We start from the raw sequence: 21703 nt of genomic DNA on the forward strand, positions 1-21703 counted from the left end.
CATTGAGGAGTAAGATTTCAACAGAAGAATTTGCAAGGGACAGAAAGAGGGCACAATTCAGTCCATAACACAAATGTAACTGCAGAGCCTGGTCTACAGTCTGAGGCTGATCTGACTGCCATCCTGTTAGCTGCAGGAATATATGCTCTAGTACCAGAGTAAAGGTACCTGCCAAGGAGTCTTCTCCTCTTGCATGTATTATTATGCTTGATACTCACAATTATATGGTGAGGCAAGCGGGTCCCCATCACTTCCTCATTTCCCACAGACACATTAACAGGGTCAGGAAAAACAAACTGTCTGCCGAAGGATGCACTTTTTATTTTAAAAATGACATAAAAATACAGGCCCACAAAATGGGGGCCTAAGGCAAAAATGAAAAAGTGATCCAGAAAATAGTGAATCCAAGTCAGGAGAGCAATGATGTCTAAAACCAGATGACCAATATGTGGCAAGCCAAATAAAGGAAATAAGAGAGATAAAAGAAATGAGGCGGGAGAGGGGCACTGTGAAAATTTGGTTTAAGGCTATATGATAAGAGAATAAAAAAGAATTCAAACAACTCAAGGAACATATTGCTTTTAATGATACAAAGGTTAAGAAACTAGAATATTTAAAAGGAAATGTTGAGAAGGAATTGTATGTGGACATAACATTTATGTAGACATAATAATGTGAATACAGAGAATAAGAAAGACTTAACTATAAGCAGAACATAAACATTATAAGTCATATAAAAATAAGGATGTAGTTCAATGAATGAACTGAAATAGTGATATAATTATATTGGGAAAAGGCAAAAAAAGGAAGGCAAGAGAGGATACTGCTTAGCTAAATCCTCATCTATCTTAGAAAGTCAATCAATAGACAAGGTCTAAAGTTGTTAAATTAAAAATAGCTATATTACATTGCTTACCGATATAGAGATAATACCATAATTTATTGAATACTCACCATGGAAACATTTATTGAATACTTAGCATGGAAAGGCATTATATTAACTTAGTTAATTCCCACAACAATTTCATGAGATAGGTAATATTATTAACCTCCATTGTGCAAATGAGGGAGCTGAGACACAGAGACATTGAACAATTTGCGCTCCGATACATCGCTATTAAGTGGAAGAGTCAATCTAAGCAGTTTAGCTTCATGATCATACTCTTGATTAATGTTTCAACATTGTTGAAAAGAGAAATTACCAATGGTTGCTTCTGAAGAACATGATTTAGCACAGAAAAGTAGAGGGTTTAGGAAGGAACTAATGATTTTCATGATAAATCCTTCTGTTATATTTGGTTTTTAAATTATGGGCATTACCTAAAACAAAGATAGACAATACCAAATGTTGAAGAGGATGTCAAATTGTTGGTGTGAGATTATTAAAATTACCTTGAAAACTGTAAATATCTACTTAACCTGAAGAGATACACATAGCCCATGACTTACAACTGTACCCCTAGTCATAACCAATAGAAAGGTGCAGTGTTCATCAAGAGACATTGTAAGAACATTCATAATAACACTATCCACCATCATCGGTAGAATGGTTAGCTTGAGGTACATTCACACAATGGAACACGCCACAGATTGGTCCCACAAATATACTGTAGTCTAAGAAGCAAGACCAAAAAAAAAAAAAAAAATGAATACAGTATGATTCTATTAAAAAGTTTAAAACATACCAAAAAACAAAAAACAAACAAAAAAAAAAGCAATGGTGTTTGAGGTCAGGAGAGTAGCTACTTTTAGGCTGGCCAAGGCAAGGCAGGAAAGGACAGGGACTAGGTGGCATACAAGGGGCTTCTTGGTTACTGATATATTCTGTTGTCACTTGTTCTGAAGGCTGGTTTCATGGGTCCATTCATATTGTCAAAATTCACTCTGTTAAACTTTTACAACTGTTACACTTTTCAGGTAATGACATATTTTAATAAAAGTTTAAGTAAATGTTTAATTTTAAAATGTATATTAGTATAGTAGAATTTTAAAATATATTTAACATTTTACACTTACAAGAGAAGCAAGCCTTCTTCTCACATATGGATCTGAGAAAATCTTTTTTAACATTTAAGATATTTTTTCAATCTAAGATGTCTTTTCAAGATTGCTCTTGAATACCAGCTGGTGACATCTTCATCACACGGTAGCAATAAAACTGTTAGTAAACACTGCAATCTTTAGAGAAAAAGAGTTTACAACAAATCCAATAGAAAAATATGCTGTGATCTAGATCTACTCTTGATTTGTATGGGGCTTGTGTGTCCTTGCCTAAATGAGAAATCAGTTAAGAATTTTTAGCTCAAGCCGGGTACAGTAGCACACACCTATAAATCCCACCAGCTATGGAGGCTGAGGCAAGAGGAACCCAAGTTTAAAGGCAGCCTTAGCAACTTAGCCAGGCCTTGCAAGCAACTTAGCCAGACCCTGTGTCAAAAAAAAAAAAAAAAAAAAAGGTCTGGGAATGTGATTAGGGGTTGAGTATCCCTGGGTTCAAGCCCTGGTATCCACCCCTCCCCCAAACCCCCCTCCCATAAAAAAAAAGACAAATCCTTACACCAAGCTCCTCTATGTTTACCAAAGTTAGTCCTCCATATTATTTCTTCTGATGAACTGTATCTATTAACCACTCTGATCCCATACCTAGCCCCGTCTGGTAAACTCCTTTTCACTATTCAAGTTCTACTTTAAAGTAACCTCCTCTCTATAACCTGTCTCCCTCCCTTCTCTACCATCTGGTAATCGCTTCCTCACTTAAGTTCTAAAATTACTTTATAAACACTTCTATTATACTACCAGTCAACCTGTTTACTGCCTGTCTCTTTCCAGTGCTCCTCAAATGGCACCTTCCTCACAATTAAATCATGAGTTGCTGAGAAAAAGAACCATATGTCATAGGCAGTACAAACAGTGGTTAAGAGCAGAATTTCAAGCCAGACTGCTTGGCTAGGGATCCTGTTGTACCATTTCCCAGCAATATGACCTTCAGAAAACTGTCTTTAATCTTCAGTTTCCCCAAATGCAAAAATTATACCTACTTCATGGTGGTAGTATAAGGAATGCATAAAATAATGAAAACCACTTAGAACCATGCCAGAAAATTCCTGTTTAATAGCAGGAATTTAAGCTGAACAATAAACAAAATGCCTCAACATGAATCGGCCATTTAATATATATCCACCAAAATAAAAATGCCATTTGATGTTAAAATGGTGTAACTGTAATTATTCTACAATACTTGGATTTTTCTGAAACTCTGGAAATTCCTAAAAGAAATTCCATAAAGGTTTTATTAGTCTACTTTATTATAACAATTATGGTACATTTTTAATTTAAAGTTACTATATACATGTTTTTCCTAAAACTACAGTAGCCTTAAGTCTTGGAGAAGATCTCATTCACTGTTACTAATGGGTTAATTCCATGGTCATTCCTTTTTTCTTTTCTATTAACTGAATTTCCTATAAGTTCTCTTTTTAAGGCAACTGTGTTTAATCTGGAACTGCCTAATATTTAACATAATATTTTCCATCTTAACATCAGTTAATAAGAAATAATTTTTCATCTTATTTTTAATGTTAAAAAAGAAAAACTCTATTTGAAGATCATCATAAACTTTTGAAAATAACAAAAGCACTTCCAAATACTAATTTATTCCACAGACTATTACACATGAAAGATAACTCCATACATAGCCAAGAGTTTAAATCCCTTCATTTTACTGATGAGAAAATTAAAAACTAAAAAGATTAAAGAAATGACCAAGTTTTAAAATGTAGGTACACTGACTCTCAGGCCTGTCCTCTTTTAGGGATATATTTGAAGGCTCCAGACTAGCAACATTACCCACCGTGGTAGAAACATATTATTCTTATTCCTACCAGCATTTACAAAACTAAGTTTGGCTGATGTGATAACAGAATAATATGTGCTCTACCATGAATCTACCATTAAGGTAGGTATCCTACTCTGGGTGGAGGAAAGTTGGGGGTCATGTCCAGAAGGAACAAAAGGGAAGAAAAAAAATTAGAAATAACCCAGATAGCTTTTAAGTCATATGCAGTTATAATTGAGATTACTATTGACATAGAAAGAGTTCATGTCTGTCTTATCTAAGGTTTTGGAGTACTCTCTGCCCCTCCCATCCCATGATACAAAACCTTTAAACCTTTGAGAAATTAAAGTATTTTAACATATTATCATGTTATTATTTTAGCTTAAAATTTTTCATAGTGACAAACTTTCTTCCAGTAAAAGCAAATAAAACAGTGAAGTGTTTAAATAAAACAAAGGAATGCATTTGAATCTTAAAAGATAATTTACAAAGTTAAAATAAAATATAGGAAAATGTTTAAGTTAAAAGGGGCTGGGATTGCAGCTCAGTGGTAGAGCCTGTGGAGCATGCATGAGGCACTAGGTTTGATCCCAGCACCACATAAAAATAAACAAAATAAAGGTACTGTGTCCATCTTTACAACTAAAAAAATAGTTAAAAAAACAAAAAAAAGGCTATGGCCAGGGCCGGGTGCAGTAGCACACACCAGTAATACCAATGGCTCAGAATGTTAGGTAGCAGCTAGCAATGAGCATTGAGATATATGGATTAATGGGACTAACAACAGGGTCCACCCGGAAATTGATGTGAAGTTAGGAATTATAGCTATAAGTGTGTCTCCATGTATCTAGGAAGACTTTGCACTGTAACTTCTGACCAGCTATTGACCCCAGTGCCCACATTAACATGGGACTGACTTGTAGACAAAGCCCTCCTAAGTAGGATGGCCACTATGACAATTCTGGAGAGGACCAACTAAGGTCAAATACTCTACCACCCAACATGAAGGAGGGACTGAACCTATGATTGGTAAAGAGTACAGAAGGTGGTCCCCAGTTCTCCTGGTAAGCATCAAATAGTAATAAAATTTGGGGACAGCATTGTATTTCTTATCATTCTCTGCACAGAGATAGCCCACTCTCTCTTAAGAGTGCTCTCTGCTTACACCTCACGTTTCCTTTATGTTCACCTCACTTTTGCTTATAATAAAGTTCTCTTGCATGGCTTTTGGTATCTGACTTTAAATTTTCTTTCACTGGAACACAAGAACAGGGGTTTGGAGTTTTAGCTCCCTGCTTTCCCGTGACAAGGAGGCTGAGACAGGAGGCTAACAAGTTCAAAGCCAGCCTCATCAATTTAGTGAGGCTCTAAACAATTAGCAAGACTCTATCTCAAAATAAAATATAAAAAGGATGTGGCTGAATGGTTAAGTGTCCTGGGTTCAATCCCCAGCACAAAAGAAAAAAGAGAAAAAAAAAAAAAAACCTCTGTAGGAAATCAGGATTCATTGTTGAATCTCAGAGCACTATACATTATGTTGTATAAAATGAACCAAAAGTCTATGTTCGAAAATGCCTACAGGATCAGGAAAATTTAAACACTAAATATTTAATGAATTTGGCATTACTGTTGAAATTTATTTTAGATCTGATAAAAATTAAAATTCTTCTTCTTTAGATATACAGACTTTGTATTTGTGGATAAAATATGTGGAGATTTGCTTCAAAATAATCCAGGTGGGGGAGGGAGGTTAGAGATAAAATAAGATTGGCTGTGAGTTGACAACTGTTAAATTAGGGACAGACATCTGAAAGTTCATTTTACTACATGTTTTACCTCTGAACTATGAATTTTTTCCTAATAAAAAGTCAAAACAGTGCTGGATATGGTGGAACACACCTTTAATCCAGCAATTCAGAGGATTACAAGTTCCACGTTAGCCTCAGAAACTTAGGAAGACCCTGTCTCAAAATTAAAAATAAATAAATAAATTTAACGAACTGAGAATATAACTCAGTGGTAGAGTATCACTGGGTTCAATCCTCAGTACTGCAAAAAAAGTTAAAAGTCCCCACTATATAGTAATATAATATAAAAGTATGAGCTCTATAATCTCAGAAACCTAGGTTTCAAATTGAGTAATTCATTTAATCTTTCTCACCCTATATTGATTCATTTATAACTGAAATATCACTATTATGGTATTATTATGTAGATTTGATAATATACATATAAAACATATAGTACTGTCCTGGCCCAAATTAGAAGTTTAATAAATCTAATCATATTTCTTACTTTCTTCTTCAACTCTTCTTTTATAAACTGCAAAATAGTTCTCTGCCAATTGCTGACCCTTAATTTCCAGTTCTGTGTTCCACATCCATTTTAATATCTATCATCTAATCTTTGTATTTCCTCTGATTTTCTTCTCTTGGGTTTTCTATTATTTCTCCTTCACATGTCTGCTTTTTCTTGACAAGGCAGTTTAAAATAGTGCTATTAAGCACACAGGCTTTAGAGTCAATAGTTAGTCTTCAATTTTGGCTCTAATCCTTACTAGCTCTGAGACCCTGGGCAAGTTACTTCAGCTTTAAAACCCAAGTTTCTTCATCTGTAAAGTAAGATAATTACAGAACCTAGTTTTGAGTAGTTATTGTAAAGATCAGATGAGAAATTTCTCATAAAGCATTTGGCACAGTGAAATGCTCCAGAAATACTGTCTATCAACTTTCTATTTATTTATATTAAGGCTGGTTTCCTACAGAATCATCAGGGAACAAACTGTTCCCTCTTCACAAGGAACTACTTCAGGACTCAGCATTCACCATGTGTGAGGTTCAAACTCATAGTATTTGTCTTCCTCTGACTTCACCCACCACATGGCCATGATTTCAGTCCCCATGCTAGTTCATTTTTAAAAAAATGTGTGTTCTGTGATATTATCAACTTGTAATTGCAAAAGAACAATTTAACAATAGCTAATATGCCTCCCTATTTTAGGTATCACCTTTCTACTTCTGTGTCATTAAGTTTTATAAATAAGATTATATTAAACTCAACATATTAAGAATATATTAAAGAAACCCATGCAGAATTGTCCTGTTTATGGAATTCCTTGGTGTGTTCTATTGCTGACCAACTCTATTCACATGGGGAAAGGATTTTAATTTCTGTAGTTCTACAGAGAAAAAAGTACTCTTGAATAGTTATGAAACTATGAACAAGAATAACAAACACTATCACAAAAAAACCCCAACAACCCCAAAGTTTCCACCGCTTGTTCCTATACCCTCTCTCTAATAATGCTTATTTTTTTCAATTCTGCATAAGAATAATCAAGATCTAAAATGTCTCCAATTTTCTTAAGTGGATTTACCTATACAAGGAACAAAAGAGTAATAATAGAGGCTTGCTGGTCTCTCATAAAAGAACTTAAATAGCTGGTGACTCAAAGGTGAATCAATGTCAACTGATATCCTATGCACCGGAGAGATAAGGTATCAAGTGAGATGAGTTGCTCAGGGAACCTAAGTCATTCTCTTGACCAGGTCTGTCAAATCTAATATCCTTTTAGGTTCACCAAAACCCAAAAAGAGTCCTTTACCATTATCTAGGATCAAAACTACTACTTCATATATCTCTAGCACTTATGCAAATTACACAATACTTCACATACACAGTGTATTCCCATGACTCATAACAACGTATGATATTATATACATATAATTATTTTGTGTGTGTGTTGGGGGTGGTGGTGCTGGGGATTGAACCCAGGGCCTTATGCATGCTAGGCAAGTGCCCTACCACTGAGCTACATCCCCAGCCCATACTTTTTCACATGAGGAAAATAAGGATGAAAAAGGCCAAGTGTCTTGTACATGATCATGTAATAAATGGTACAGTCAAAACTGAAACAGATCTATCAACCCTGTGTGCCAAGATGGACAAGCAATACCAGACAGCAATTAAAAATAGTATTGTGTCTAATATTTACTAAAGATAACTGATAAAGTGAAGTAATTGAGATAGTTCCTTTATATGTGGCAAAAAAATATGTAGACCAGTGGTTCTGGTTCTCAACACCCCAATACAAATTTTAAATTATTGAGGACCCCAAAGGACCAATACTTTTGTGAATTATATTCATAAATATTTCCCATATGAGATATTTAAAATGATAGTGTTTATAACATAAGAATGTACAAGCTTACATTTCATTAATAGGGTGATGAGTCATCACACATAACTTCTGGAAAACACCACCAATATACTTATGAGAGAATGAGAGTGCTAAAGGCAGAAACATTCTCAAATTACTATGGGAATTGTTTTGATTTGGTAGGTTTTGATTTGGTAGGTCCATCTTGGGAAAGATTGGAGATTCAAAAGGATGCCCCAATAACACATAGAAAACCATTTAGTTAGACTGTAATAACTCTTAATTGTGGCAATTCTTTTTTTAATTATTTTTGGTTGTAGATGGACACAATACCTTTATTTTATTTATTTATTTCTATATGATGCTGAGGATTGAATCCGTGCCTCACACGTGCCAGGCAAGCACTCCACCACTGAGCCACAACTCCAGCCCCCACAATTCTTTTTAAAAAAGTTTAAGCCACAACTCATTACCTTAAGTTCACTATTTCTCCTACTTGATTAAAACAAAACCTTAAAAAGATGACTATTTTGCTTTATTCCCTTTCAGCACTAGTTCTTTCTTCAGTATACTGTAGAATAGGCATAGATCGTATTGAACATTTATTGAATAAAATGATTTTTTTCTGAATTGAGGGACAAAAAACATCTTAAGGTAAAATTATTGCCTCACTACTATAATAAAGGCATAAACAATTATTTAATACAAAAGTCTAGTCATCTTAAACCAGTCAAATGAATTAAGACAAAAACAAAAACAAAAAACTCTGTTTCAGATATGAAGTAAGAAACAGCAAAAGAAATGATAACAAATTTAATACTTCAAGGTTATAATTGTCAGCTTTTCCCCAATTTCTCCCTAGCCAAGTAAAAGCAAAACATCTTCAAAAGTATGATTGTATTTCTCCATCTCAGTTTATAATTATTTCACTCAAGTTTGAACTTATTAAATGAAAATGGTAATTTTTATCTACATAGTTGAGAGGTAGCTCTACATTAGACTTATGGTAGGATAAGAGGCAGCCTGCAGAAATAATAGAAGAGTATTAAACAATGCCACCTTAATGCAATCAATTTTGCATAATTGTGTTCTCTTTAAAAATTTTAGATTCTATTTCATTTGGTCTCAAAAATAATAACTTAAACCAACAAATCAATAGTAATTACAGAAACAGATTCCTTATCTTCTAATTCTACTTTTTGAAGGCAACAGGCCGCGTTACTTTTAAGACAAATTTTAAGAACATAGATATTTTGTAAGCTTCAACAATTCTTATCACTGAATCTAGTTCAATAAATTCTTATTGACTGTCATGATTCTCATAATTACTGAGTCCAAATTCTACTCTGTAGTACTAAAAATTATAGATAATTTACTTAATTATTTCACACAAGAAATTTATTTCAATATAGAATATAACTTAGGTATACTGTACTCATGGGCTTTATTACAGACTAAGGCTATCAGGAATTTTCTCTTAACATTTTATTAATGTTAAAATAGCCAAACTAAATTCAATTTGTATAACCTACCACACCAGAATTGGTACACAAAAGAATTCATATTTTACTATAAACATTCAGTTAAATTCTTCCATGTCAAGAGTTTGACACTCCGGTTCTAATTAAAATCTACAATGTTAAATATATACTGAGAACTAACTAACTAATACATCTTTCCAAATATTGAAAGAGATATCACCTGTCCTAAATTTTATACAGAAAATAATATTATACTTACTAATGGTGGGAACAAAATAAGATTTTCAGTGCATTATAAAAATAATTATCAAAACAACTGAAATTAGCTACATTAGAATGGCTTACTTTAGCCAAAGCATGTTGCAGAGAACTATAAGCTTTGAATTATTACTTGCATGATTAAGTAAATAATTTGCATAAGCAAAGGATTAAGGTAAGAAGACTAGTGAGTTAGGATAATCTAGTATGAAAGACTATTAAGTGAAAAGGTTAAAAAAAAAAAAAGCGTACAACAGAAACCCAACGAACTATTTAGTAGATAATGATGTCTGCACAAAATGTTGTTTCTAAGAACAGGAGATATTTTTCAAAATACAGATTCTTGTAGTCAGCTACTATACCGAAATGGTCTCCTTATTATTGCTACTTAAGATTTTACAGCAAAAAAAAAAAAAAAAAAGAAAAGGTCATTTATAATTGTACATTACAGAGGTAGGATACAGAATTGATCCTAGAAGAAACACCATTAAGTCACAAATGTCTGTTTAACTGCTACATATCTTACCAAAGACCAAGTAAACATAATAGGCTCTTAAAACAAAAGAATAAACTCCATTAGCTTATTTTTACCATGCAAATCACAGCATTTTTAAAGTACATAGCAACAAGAACTAATTATGCCAGGGAGTGGGAAATTTTCTAGCTACTTTATCAGTTAGGCAAATCAGAGCTCAGATATTTCAGTACCCCACCCACCATTCTCATTAGCTCCATTCTCCTTATAATACATGAAGAATTCATGGGCATAAATACTCAAAGTGCTGATTAGGAGAATAAAGAGAAATATGTTCTAAAGCATCCTGCTGATTTCACAAAAATGCATCAGACTAATGAAAACAAGTTTTATTGTTATTCTATATATTAGACCAGGGGAAGGTATAAACTGCAGTTTATCAGCACTAACTTTTCTGAGAAATGTGAAATTAAAAACCCAGTCTTCCAAAATGTCAGAGAAGGTTGCAATCACATCTATGCTTTTGTGTGCGGGCGCACGTGCACAAATGGGTACCTGTGTGGTACCAGGAGAGATCTCAAAGTCAGCAAGTTGAACAGCTCAGATACCTCAATTGTAGGCCTGCACGAAGGAGAGGAGGCACTCTTCTTCAATACAGTATTGGCTTACAGTCATCAGCCTGTGTTTACTATGACAACTTTTAAACATTAAGGGGGGGGGGGGAATAAGTTCCACTCATTCTGTTTAAGAAATCCAAAAATACAGATGTTCTTTAAAAAGAGAAAGACTAAATTCAAAATCACATTATTTCAGTTAAATGGCTGACTTCACTTTGTGAAAATTCATCATTTAGGATTTTGGCAGTTTCTGTACAAACGTATTCATATATTATACTTTAGTAAGAGGTATGTGCAGGAAAAAACTCAGTATTTAAAGGGTTAACCCTCTTTTTATGATATTTAAAGGTGATATTTTAATGTAAACTGAAATATGATGGAATGAGTCTTTAGCTTTCTGTGTGAAAAACACTGTAGAAATGAGAATAGCAAAGGTCCTCTGGTGAGATTAAGTGAAGGCCTATTCTTGCAAAGTAAGATTAAGAGGCATGCCAGTAGGCATGAAGAGATTAAGAAGTAAAGAGAAGGAAGACAGGTCTAGCTGGAGAGAATGTGCAAGAATGTTGTGCACAGTGAATGATCAGGAACAAGTTGGATTCGTATATACTGTCTACAGACATGCCCACGTTATAAGCCAATTTGCAGGATCATGTTTATATTATACTCCCATTTTATATTAAGCACAAAGGGAGGGATGGATGGAAAGGAAAGAAGAAAAAGAAAGAGTGAGGTACTCCTCAATATAAGAGGCTTGTGTGAGTGTGTAAGACAGTTAGGTGTAGACCTCAAATTTAACACTGGATATATCAGGGAGACAAAATGGAGAGGTAATTTTTAACTACTAGTATTTTAACTACTCGGTAGTGTTTGAACATCTGCAAAAAAAAAAAAAAAGAACAAGAAAAACCCAGCTCTACCCAAAGAGATAGATAGAAGGATGTTTAATGGTACCGTTATTTATTTTAGTAAGGAACAAATGAATGAAAAAAAAAACCCTCTTAACAATGTAGTGGTTAATTTATGGTACAACTGATCAATGTCATTCCATGTACCCATTAGAACAAAAGAGGTATATATAGAAAACCCAAAATACAATAAGGGGAGTGGGGAAACAAGATGCTAATACTGATACTGAGTACGATCTTGTTTTTGTAAATTAATAACAAATTATAATACATGTTAAGTGGAAGAACAGTTCCCAAATTTCAGTTTTCTTTAAGAAAATGTATTACAGATTTTTTATATTACATATTTTCTATCTGCTTGAATTCTTAAAATGAGTTTATCCCTCATTTGAAAGGGAAAAAAAATTAATATTTCACTTAGGAAATACCTGATATATCTCTACAAAATGTTGACAAGCGTAGGGTAATCAACAAAAATGTATCTGATTACTTATGAAAGATATTTATTCAATAGTTATCACATATATGAAATTACCTACAATTAAACAACTTTATTTCTATTTTATAATTAAGGAAACTGAGACTATGAAAAATGTCTTTTGTTCAGGGTCTATTGTTCAGGACAATGCTGATATCTGAAATAGGTCCATGTTACTACAAAGCTCTGTCTATTCAAAGAGACAACCTAAGTATTTCTCTACAGCCTCAATCCAAAAAAAGTTAAAATACTTCTATAGTACTAGATTCTCTTCTTATCATCTTGTAAACTGTTCTAAGAAAATGGAGAATGTGATGGGAAGAAAATGTTAAGTCTGTAACTTTTAAACACAGTAGTTAGTAGAAAAAACCTCTAACTTGAAATGTTAGATATTCTTATTGACTACTGATTTAGAGTGTCTCAGCCTACAATAGGGAAGCTCATCAAGAAGAAAAAAAGAGGGGTGGGAGGGACATGTTACTCCTAACTAGTTGGAGGATTACATCCCCTTCCAACTTGTTTAGAAATGCCTGAGCCATACCAATCCTGTATATATTTTAAGAAGGTAAACAAGATTATGAAGTTTGAATATTTATTTTAGGGTGTTAGTTTTAGTTCTATTTATGGCAACAAAGTTGTATCCTGGCTGTGTTACTCTCCAACCAGAAGTCTAAGAAACCTGGGCAGGTTTCAAGGGGACTATGAATTTCATGAAATTAAATAAAAAACTGTTTATGTATTTTTTTTCTGCAGAAATTATCCACAGCTTTCATTAACTTTCCAAAAAACAATGACCCTTCAGAAAAGATTAAGAAGAACTTTCAATATATATGCACAAATTCTTTCTTTCTTTCTTTTTTTTTTTTTCCTTTTTCTTTTTGCAGAACTAGGAATCAAACACAATTCCCTAAGTTGCACCGGTTGGCCTCAAACTTGAGATCCTCCTGCCTCAGCGCCCCGCATCACTGGGATTAGAGGTATGTATGGTGACACCCCTACATATCCCCATTTTTATTAAGCATTTTAGCTTTTTTTAAATTTAAGAGCAGAGATCAGGGAATCTTTTTAATAAAAGGCTAGATGGTAAATATTTTAGAATTTGTGGGTGCATATAGTCTGTCACACCCTTTTAAACAACTTTAAAGTTTTAAAACCATACAAAGGCCATCTTAACTGAGGCCTAATGGGATCTAGTCTGCATGGACTTTGGGAGTCTAGGACTTTTTCCCTAGACCTTAGAAATCCACTAATCTCCTCTAAGTTTGAAGTTGCTCCATCTATAAAAATGAGACACTGCACCTTTCCTACATATAAGTGAAAGAGCAAGTACATGGTCAACCCACACAGTGCTTGAAATACACATACGTAGCAAACTAATTTTATTACCCTTCTCATCTAATAGATTGTTAGTAATACCTGTAAATCAATATTAAATGTTTAATAAAGCATGCACCTCCAACTCAATCTGCTAATGATCTAGTTTAGCTCTTTTCAGGAACAAACTGGCTTTCTGGGATACCCAATATACCCATATTACTAGTTAGAACTTAATATCCACCTCAAAATTACTCTTCTCCCCTCAATGTGTAAAGCAAAGATTTATCAATTATTTTCCATCTAAACTTTGACTTTCTATGGGAAAAACATTGTAGAAATGAGAATAGCAAAGGAAATCCAACTTGTAAGAAGTAAAATTAGCACCAAACAGAGTATACTTAGATGTACTAGGTCACAATACATTATAAGTTGTCTTCCCTTACCTACAAGGGATAAGCTCTAATCCCCCCCCCACACCTGTTGATGTCTGAAACTACACATAGTACTAAATCCTAATGTACTGTTTCTTCATAGATATAATGAAATAATCAGTGGATATCCTTATCAGAGAGACTGATCTCTCTTCTTCCTGTTTCTCACAAAACTATAGGTCTTCTATATATCATTATAATGAGTTTTGATTATTCTTTGCTTTTCCTAGAACTAACCAGAATTAAGAATATGAACTACCTTATTAACTATTTTACCTATACCATACTCACCATACTAGGCATGGCAGTCTGCAGTAAGCACTTAAAAATGACTAATCATGATTCATCTCTAAGAAAACGATCTTGCAATTCCATTCATAAAGAGATATTAAAACAGATTTCTTCTGATGATAAGTACAAGGAAAAGCACAGTAAGGCAGGCATGGTGGCATGCACCTATAATCCCAGCTATTCAGGAGGCTAAGTAGGAGGATTGTAAATTCTTGAGGCCAGCCTTGGCAATTTAGTTGAGACCCAGTCTCAAAATAAAAAGGGTTGGGATAGCTCACTGGTGAAGTGCCCTTGGGTTCAATTCCCAGTAAAAAAAAAAAAAAAGAAAAAAGCATAATAGATTTAAAATGAGCTACTATCTCACATTATTATTGCAGGACAGCTAGATTCATACACAATGCCTGTTGTCTCTAATATACCAAAGGATCAAAAGTTAGTTATTACATTTTCTACCAACATTAGTAAGTAAAACTATGATGACTATATCACTAAAGAATTTTTTTAAACATTTATTTTTTTTAGTTTAGACAATTCCTTTACTTCTTTATTTTTATGTGGTGCTGAGGATCAAACCCAGGGCTTTGCACGTGCTAGGGGAGCGCTCTACCGCTGAGCCACAATCACAGCTCCCTCACTAAAGAATTTTATTAGCTGATTTAAAATTCATTCTACTCTAAGACGCCTTTTTAAAGTTGTCTACACACACACACACACACACACACACAATGAAATAATGAAAAAAAAAGTAAATAAATACATTAACTTCAGAAATGGTTTTGTCACCTTTCAGGGAATTTGCTTTAAAAGTTTTTGAGACAGCACTGATTACTAAAGTCACATTTCCTCAAATAATCAATAAAATGAAAAGCTATAAATTAAGAATAAACATTTTTGTTCCTCATTTCAGAAGACCAAGGAAGATTATACATTGTATACAAACCACATTATAGACTATGAAGCTTTACAGACCAGGCCAAATTCATTTACCTGAAATTAATGGCATATCGATTAATTTAAAGTTGCTTCAACCCTTAAGGAAATAGTTTTGTCTTTCTTGCCTTCTAGGCACTAAGAATATTTGAAAATTTCCATGAATACATTTCAAAAATGTTTTTCAGAAGAACAAATAATCAGTTATGACAAAAATAGTCATGCTCAGAAAACATTAGAAGAAACTATAAAGTCAAGTTTTCCAAAAATGTATTCCATATGCATTAAATTCTAGTGTCAATAAATATGTTTTCTATAGATCAAAGTTATACAGTTAACTAATGAAAAACTAACGAAAAATATCCACCAAATCCAAGCAAAAATCAGCCACCATTGTTTGCTATAATGACATGACAGAAAAGTGGAAATATTTCAAGGAATTTTTTTGTTTTGTTTTGAGTTTCTGAGGGAAATAAGTCTTTAAAATTCAGCATTATATAGACACCATCTTTTTTTTAAAAAAAATATTTATTTATGTATGTATCTTTAGTTTTAGGTGGATACATTAGTTTGTTTTTATGTGGTGCCGAGGATCGAACTCAGTGCCTCATGCATGCTAGGCGAGCACTCTACCACTGAGCCACCACCCCAGCCCTAACACTATCTTTTAAAATAAAATTAAACAATGAAAATCCGTTCCAAGATAGTTAAAGAGGGGTTAGAATACAAACAACAATAAGTGTTGGCAAGGATGTGGCAGAATAGGCACACTCATACATTGCTGGTGGGACTGCAAATTGGTACAGCTAATCTGGAAAGTAGTATGGAGATTCCTTAGAAAACCTGGAATGGAACCACCATTTGACCCAGCTCTCCCACTCCTTGGTATATACCCAAATGACTTAAAATCAGCATATTATAGTAATGCAGCCACATCAATGTTTACATCACAATAGCTAAATTGTGGAACCAACCTAGATGCCCTTCAATAGATGAATGGATAAAGAAACTGTGATATATATACACAATGGAATATTATTCAGCATTAAAAGAATAAAATTATGGCATTTGCAGGTAAATGGATGGAGTTGGAGAATATCATGCTAACCAAAGTAAGCCAATCCCAAAACACCAAAGGCCAAATGTTCTCTCTGAGAACATAATGGGATTTGGGGGGTGGGTGGGGGGGGGGCGGTGATGGGAAAAATGGAGGAACTGTGAATGGGCAAAGGGGAAGGAGAGGAGGGGAGGAAGCATGGGGGCAGGAAAGATGGTGGAATGAGATAGATATCATTACCCTAGGTACATGTATGACTGTACATATGGTGCCACCCTATATCATATACAACCAGAGAAATGAAAAGATGTGCTGCAATTGTGTACAATGAATCAAAATGCATTCTGCTTTCACATATAATTAGAATAAATAAATAAATAAAATTTAAAGAAAAAAAATCTATCTTTCCTATCTATTAGATCTCCCCATTATTACTCTTCCAATAAGGGTCTAACTCCAGGCTAGGCAAGTACCAGTAGTCAAATGAGGCAAGTTCATGGAGACTGTAAACTACCTGCAGGAGCTTACAGGCTCCTCCCCTGCTCCAACCTGCTACTACAGATCCTTTCTCATCCTATTGATAACTGTAAGGAATGCAGACCTGGTACAAGATACCTCAGTTTTTCCTAACAGAAGTCAAAAAATCAAATCCTGTGAAATCTTCCATTTTTTACTGTTAGCAATTAAAAATCAAACCCAAAACAGTGCAGACTAAGTAACAAGTATATACAAACTGAATTTGACCTTCCAGTATGCAACCAATACTAGCTGCAGGGAAAGAATACTGCACAAACAGAAGCATCAGTAAGAATCTTAAACATGTGACTCCTAAAACCCCCAAAAGCCTCCTCACTCCAGGACTAATACTCAGATTTCACAATGAAGACAGGCTCAACACATACTAAAAAATACCACCAGTAATCTTTCCCACTTGAAGATGAATTTTGAGGTTAATTTTTTTCAATAATACTACTTTAATATACCATTTTAGTATACATTTTAAGGGAAAAAAAACAAAAGTTATCACTGACATGACTGGATCAAGAAACATCTAACTTCAATAAATTAGAAACCACATTTTCTATAGATTTTTTTAAAAGTTAGTATTTTATAAACCAAATATGTTAGGTAAAATGAAGTGTCAATCAGCTAGATCCTTAGGAAGCAACTACTTGAGCTACTTTAGCATCTCTAGGTGAAATATCAGGAACTGGCAGTCCTGATAGGACATTTCAATTAAGCAACATGAAAAAGGAAAAGTAAAGGGGGAAGAAGTGACAACAATATTAACTGGCAAGATATTTCTGTTATGTAATGATTAAAAATGCCAGAGGACCCAAGATTCAATACAATTTTCTTTACTGCTTTAGCTCTACTAAGAAGATTAGATGGCTAAAATGGATAAACTAGCAAGACCTTCTATTTGGAAACACAATCTGCTGGATTTTAAAAAATGCTATGTGGAGTAGCACTCAAAGATTTAATCTTATGGTTTAACTTTAAAAGGATCCTCTCAAAATTTCCAATTTAAGGGAAAAATAAGCTTTATAGAGTTCTCACTTAACTTGGAAAGATAACCCATATATATTATATTGACGACATTTTTAAGCCCTTAAGAACAATGCAATATGATTTTTTTAAGGCAGTCTGACTTCTTCAAAGCTAGATTTCATCACCTGAAAGCTGTGTGACTTTATACAGGTTATTAAACTACTCTGAACTTCACTCCTCTCATCTATAAAACAGGATAACACTAGGCTAACTTAATTCCCATAGTGAGAACTGTAATACATCTTAGATGCACTGTAATTTAGTCTCTTTAAATCACCAGTTTAAAACACTTCTTGCAGAGCAGGTACACACACAAAAAAGAGAAGTTAATACTTTCTGAGGTCACCTTTTTCATTCCTATACTTCTATTTTTCTTTCACTAAGCAAAAATCAATTTCCCCAGTTACTTCAATCCCATCAATCCCACTCAACCTTAAATCTTATCAAGTACAGGTAATTCAACTCTCACTGAATTCTAGACTCTGAGAGTTGAGCCTATATCTATTTAGTATTAAAGCCCTAGCACACAGAATAATAAGCATATTGCAGGAGTCTAATAAATACCTGCAGACTGAGTGATGCAGTCTGTGCAGTATTTACTTACTGATCAATAAGATGCCCTCTAATAAAAAGGGCACAGATGTGTATATTTTCAGGCATGATCATTTAATGCTGAAGGTTTAAAGTTAAAATAACAATCAAACTTATGTTGTACTTGGAGGAGGAGGGAAGTATGGGGGATTAACCCTGGGGCACTCTACCACTGAATTCACTCCCAACCTTTTTAAAAAATCTCATGTGTGGGGGTAGGGGTGGGCAGAGAGAGAGAGACAAGGTCTCCCTAAGTTGGTGAGGGTCTCCCTAAACTATGCAGGCTGTCCTGGAACATGTGATCAACCTCTTGCCTCAGCCTTCTAAGGTGCTGGGATTATAGACGTGCACCACCAAACTTGGGTATGTCCTGCTTTCTTTAAAATCCTTCTGTATACAGTAAATGAAAGGCAATTTTGCCATACTTAAAATAAATAGTGTTCTTCTTCAATGATAAAGCTTATTCAAAGTAATGAACTTCTCAATGGCTCCATAACTCTTACTCATCGCTTCAGATATAACTGAATTCCAAATCTACATTTTAAAAAATTCTCAAAATGATATGCAATCTTATCACCAATGACTATCTGCAAATAAGCCCCAAATAATAAAAACCTACTCAAATTTTATCACTCGAAGGCTCCAGAAAACATCAGTATTAAAGTTGTGATTATAAAATCTGTAACAACTTTTTCTCATTACTTTCTCAGCAACACACTGCTATAAATAAACGCTTCACTGCTTACACACTCATTTATGATTTAGTCATTTATATTCCACAACTTAAAAGTAGGTTTCATAAAGTATGATCTATTTCACAAAACCAGAAAGCAAACAATGAATGATTAGTTTACCATCCTCTGCAAATCTATAGGAAAATTTTCATTATAAAATAAATTTCTCCCACCCAACAATTTTGTCACTGTGCTATTAGCTTAAACAAGTCTGCTACATACTCAAGTCAACAGCCATTCCAAATTCACAATATTTCTGGATTATCTGGCTTGAGCATGTGGTAGTGATCCAGAACTATTCAGCCTCCTCTAAAGGACATTAGGTAAAGCTACTACAAAACAGAAATAATTTTATAATAAAGAGTAAAATCCAAAAGGCTTCATTAATAAACACAAAACTAAGGGAGGATATGAAGAGAAATTTAATATTCAGCTTTTAAAAGAAACAGCCATGTTTTTTCCCACTCTAACCACAAACTTTGCCATCCACTAAAGTGGATGAAGCCTATAGTCCTACAAAACTTTCTTTTCCCTTCCATTTCTCCTGTGATAGTAAAAGAAAACTCATACATTAACCAAAACAGTATATTACGTAAAAATAAGCCATTACATGCAGGAAGGCTCTAAAAAATTAAAATCACTACATCATTAAAATACTATCTGAAGGGTGACTTTAAGTACTGAGTGAGGAACTTACAGCCAGAGAATAGACACTTGAGGGGCCCATTCTGGGTCTGTACCACACAGGCTACCCCCAAAGGGAAGATGACAGTAATTTAAAATGCACGGATCCACACACTATCTACGGGCTCCTAACTCCTTCCCAATTTGCTGCGGAAAGTATTCCTTTGCTATGGCCCTCAAAGTTGCCAATGCATCAAAGCAAAAGTGGTTGGAGATGGCAAAATAGAACAGACCTGGGCTAAAAGCACACCTTCATGCCTGTCCTGTGTCCAGGAACAATTTCTCAACGTGGCCCAGGGCTTGCTGCAAAGCCAATGACACGGCCCTTCTTGCAGCAAGCACGCAAAGGAAGTTTCTCAACAGTCCTAGAGGCGACTTCTGGGGATAATTATCAATATACTTCCATTATCGATGCGCTGCTGACAGCATCAGGAGTGCCCACGAACACAAGGAAAGGTTCGGAGGCAAAGTGTCCATTATTTGCCTTTGCCTAGGTCCCTGTTCCTGGGGAAACAGGGGCTGGGGTTACAAGTACGCCTCTGCCCTTCCCACTCCCCGTAGGCAGAAGCCGCCGGCCGGCCCCGATCCCGCACCCAGGTCCCGCGCCTGCGGACCCCGTGGGTGCCCCGGCCCCGCTCTCACCTGATCTTGTAATTCGGCAGCGTGTGTTTGCGCTTGATGATTTTCTTGAGCTGGTTGACGATGATGGAGGTGAGTTGGGGCATGGGCCGCCCTTCAAACTGGGAGCGCACCTCGAAGTCGATCAGCGGGTCCTCCACGAAGGAGAAGAACCAGTGGGTGAAGGGCACGCGGGTGAGGACGAAGCGCAACCTCCCCACCACTCGGGACAGTTTGACGAACAGGTAGGCGGACTTGCCAAAGACCAGGTCCACGTCGATGGCCAGGTGGAAGCCCCCGCTGTACTCCACCTCCGCCTCAAAGGCCAGCTCCTCCGGGCAGGAGGCGGGCAGCGCCTCCCCCTCGGGGCCATGGGGCTCCCCGGTGGCCGACGCTACCACGGGCCGCACGAGCCGGATGGTCTTGATGAAGGGCACCGTCTCGCCCAGGAACACGTCCCGCAGGCTCAGCCCCTCCAGCAGGCGCCCTGCCGTCTTGGTCTGCAGCAGCTCCTCAAACTCCACCTTGATCTTCTTGGTGACCCAGCGGCGAGTCAGCGCGGTGTCCCGCAGCTCCCGGAACAGGAACAGGATGGTGGCGTTGAGAAAGTAGCAGGTCTCCCGCGTCGGCGGGGCGGGGGTCTCGGAGGCCGGGGTCGCACCGCCCTCGGGGGCCCCGCTGGAGGGCTCCTCAGCCCCGCCGCCGCCATAGAGGTACTCCCGCAGGGGCAGGCCCGGCACCGGCTTGGAGTAGCTGAAGCCGTCGCCTGCGCTGGCCGCCTCGTCCGGCGGCGGCTCGGGCTGTCTGCGGTACAGCAGCAGGAACTGGGTGAGCAGCGTGAGGAAGGAGCCCAGCACGGCCGACGCCAGGATCATGAGCAGCAGCCCCATCCCGCCGCCGCCGCCCGGGCCGCCGGGCCCCCTACTCCCGCGCCCACAGCGCCGCTTTCTTCACGCCACCGCCCCCGCTGCCTCCATCTTGAGGGCATGGGGCGGCGGGGTCGGGGCGAGCGGCTCCCTGGGCCTCGTCCGGGACTTGGGCCCGCGCGCTGCGGCGCCTGAGCCTGCAGCGGCCCGCGCCTCCTCAGACTCTCCCGGGGCGGCCGGTGCGACCGCGGCAGCGGCGGCGGCGGCGGCGGGGCGAGGGCGGGAGGAGGCGGGGACGGCGCCTCCCCCAAGCCTCCGCTCATTGGGCGAGCGGCGAGTGACGTCAAGCGTGCTCGCTCCCGGAAGCGTCGCCTGGCAGTCGGCGTCAGGGCGCGCGGACGCGGGTACTTCACCTCTCGGGCCCC

The 21703-nt window shown here is 36.7% G+C and overlaps 1 protein-coding gene and 1 non-coding gene across 2 annotated transcripts in view; both read right to left on the reverse strand.

Moving 5' to 3' along the window:
• Pdzd8 (PDZ domain containing 8) overlaps positions 1-21450 on the reverse strand; it is a 77209-nt gene extending 55759 nt beyond the window's left edge. The window contains exon 1 of the mRNA XM_046450025.2: positions 20437-21450. Within this exon, the coding sequence (XP_046305981.1) occupies positions 20437-21302 (866 nt within the window). The 5' untranslated portion in view covers positions 21303-21450. The remainder of the gene's footprint in view (positions 1-20436) is intronic.
• Trnaa-agc (transfer RNA alanine (anticodon AGC)) lies at positions 7585-7656 on the reverse strand. Its single transcript has one exon. It is a non-coding gene; the product is annotated as a tRNA-Ala (tRNA).
• Positions 21451-21703: the final 253 nt, after the last annotated feature.

The sequence above is a fragment of the Marmota monax genome, unplaced genomic scaffold (assembly GCF_021218885.2).
Source record: "Marmota monax isolate L192 unplaced genomic scaffold, Marmota_monax_Labrador192_F-V1.1 WCK01_AAM20220418_F8-fsc00004, whole genome shotgun sequence".
Lineage (NCBI taxonomy): Eukaryota > Metazoa > Chordata > Mammalia > Rodentia > Sciuridae > Marmota > Marmota monax.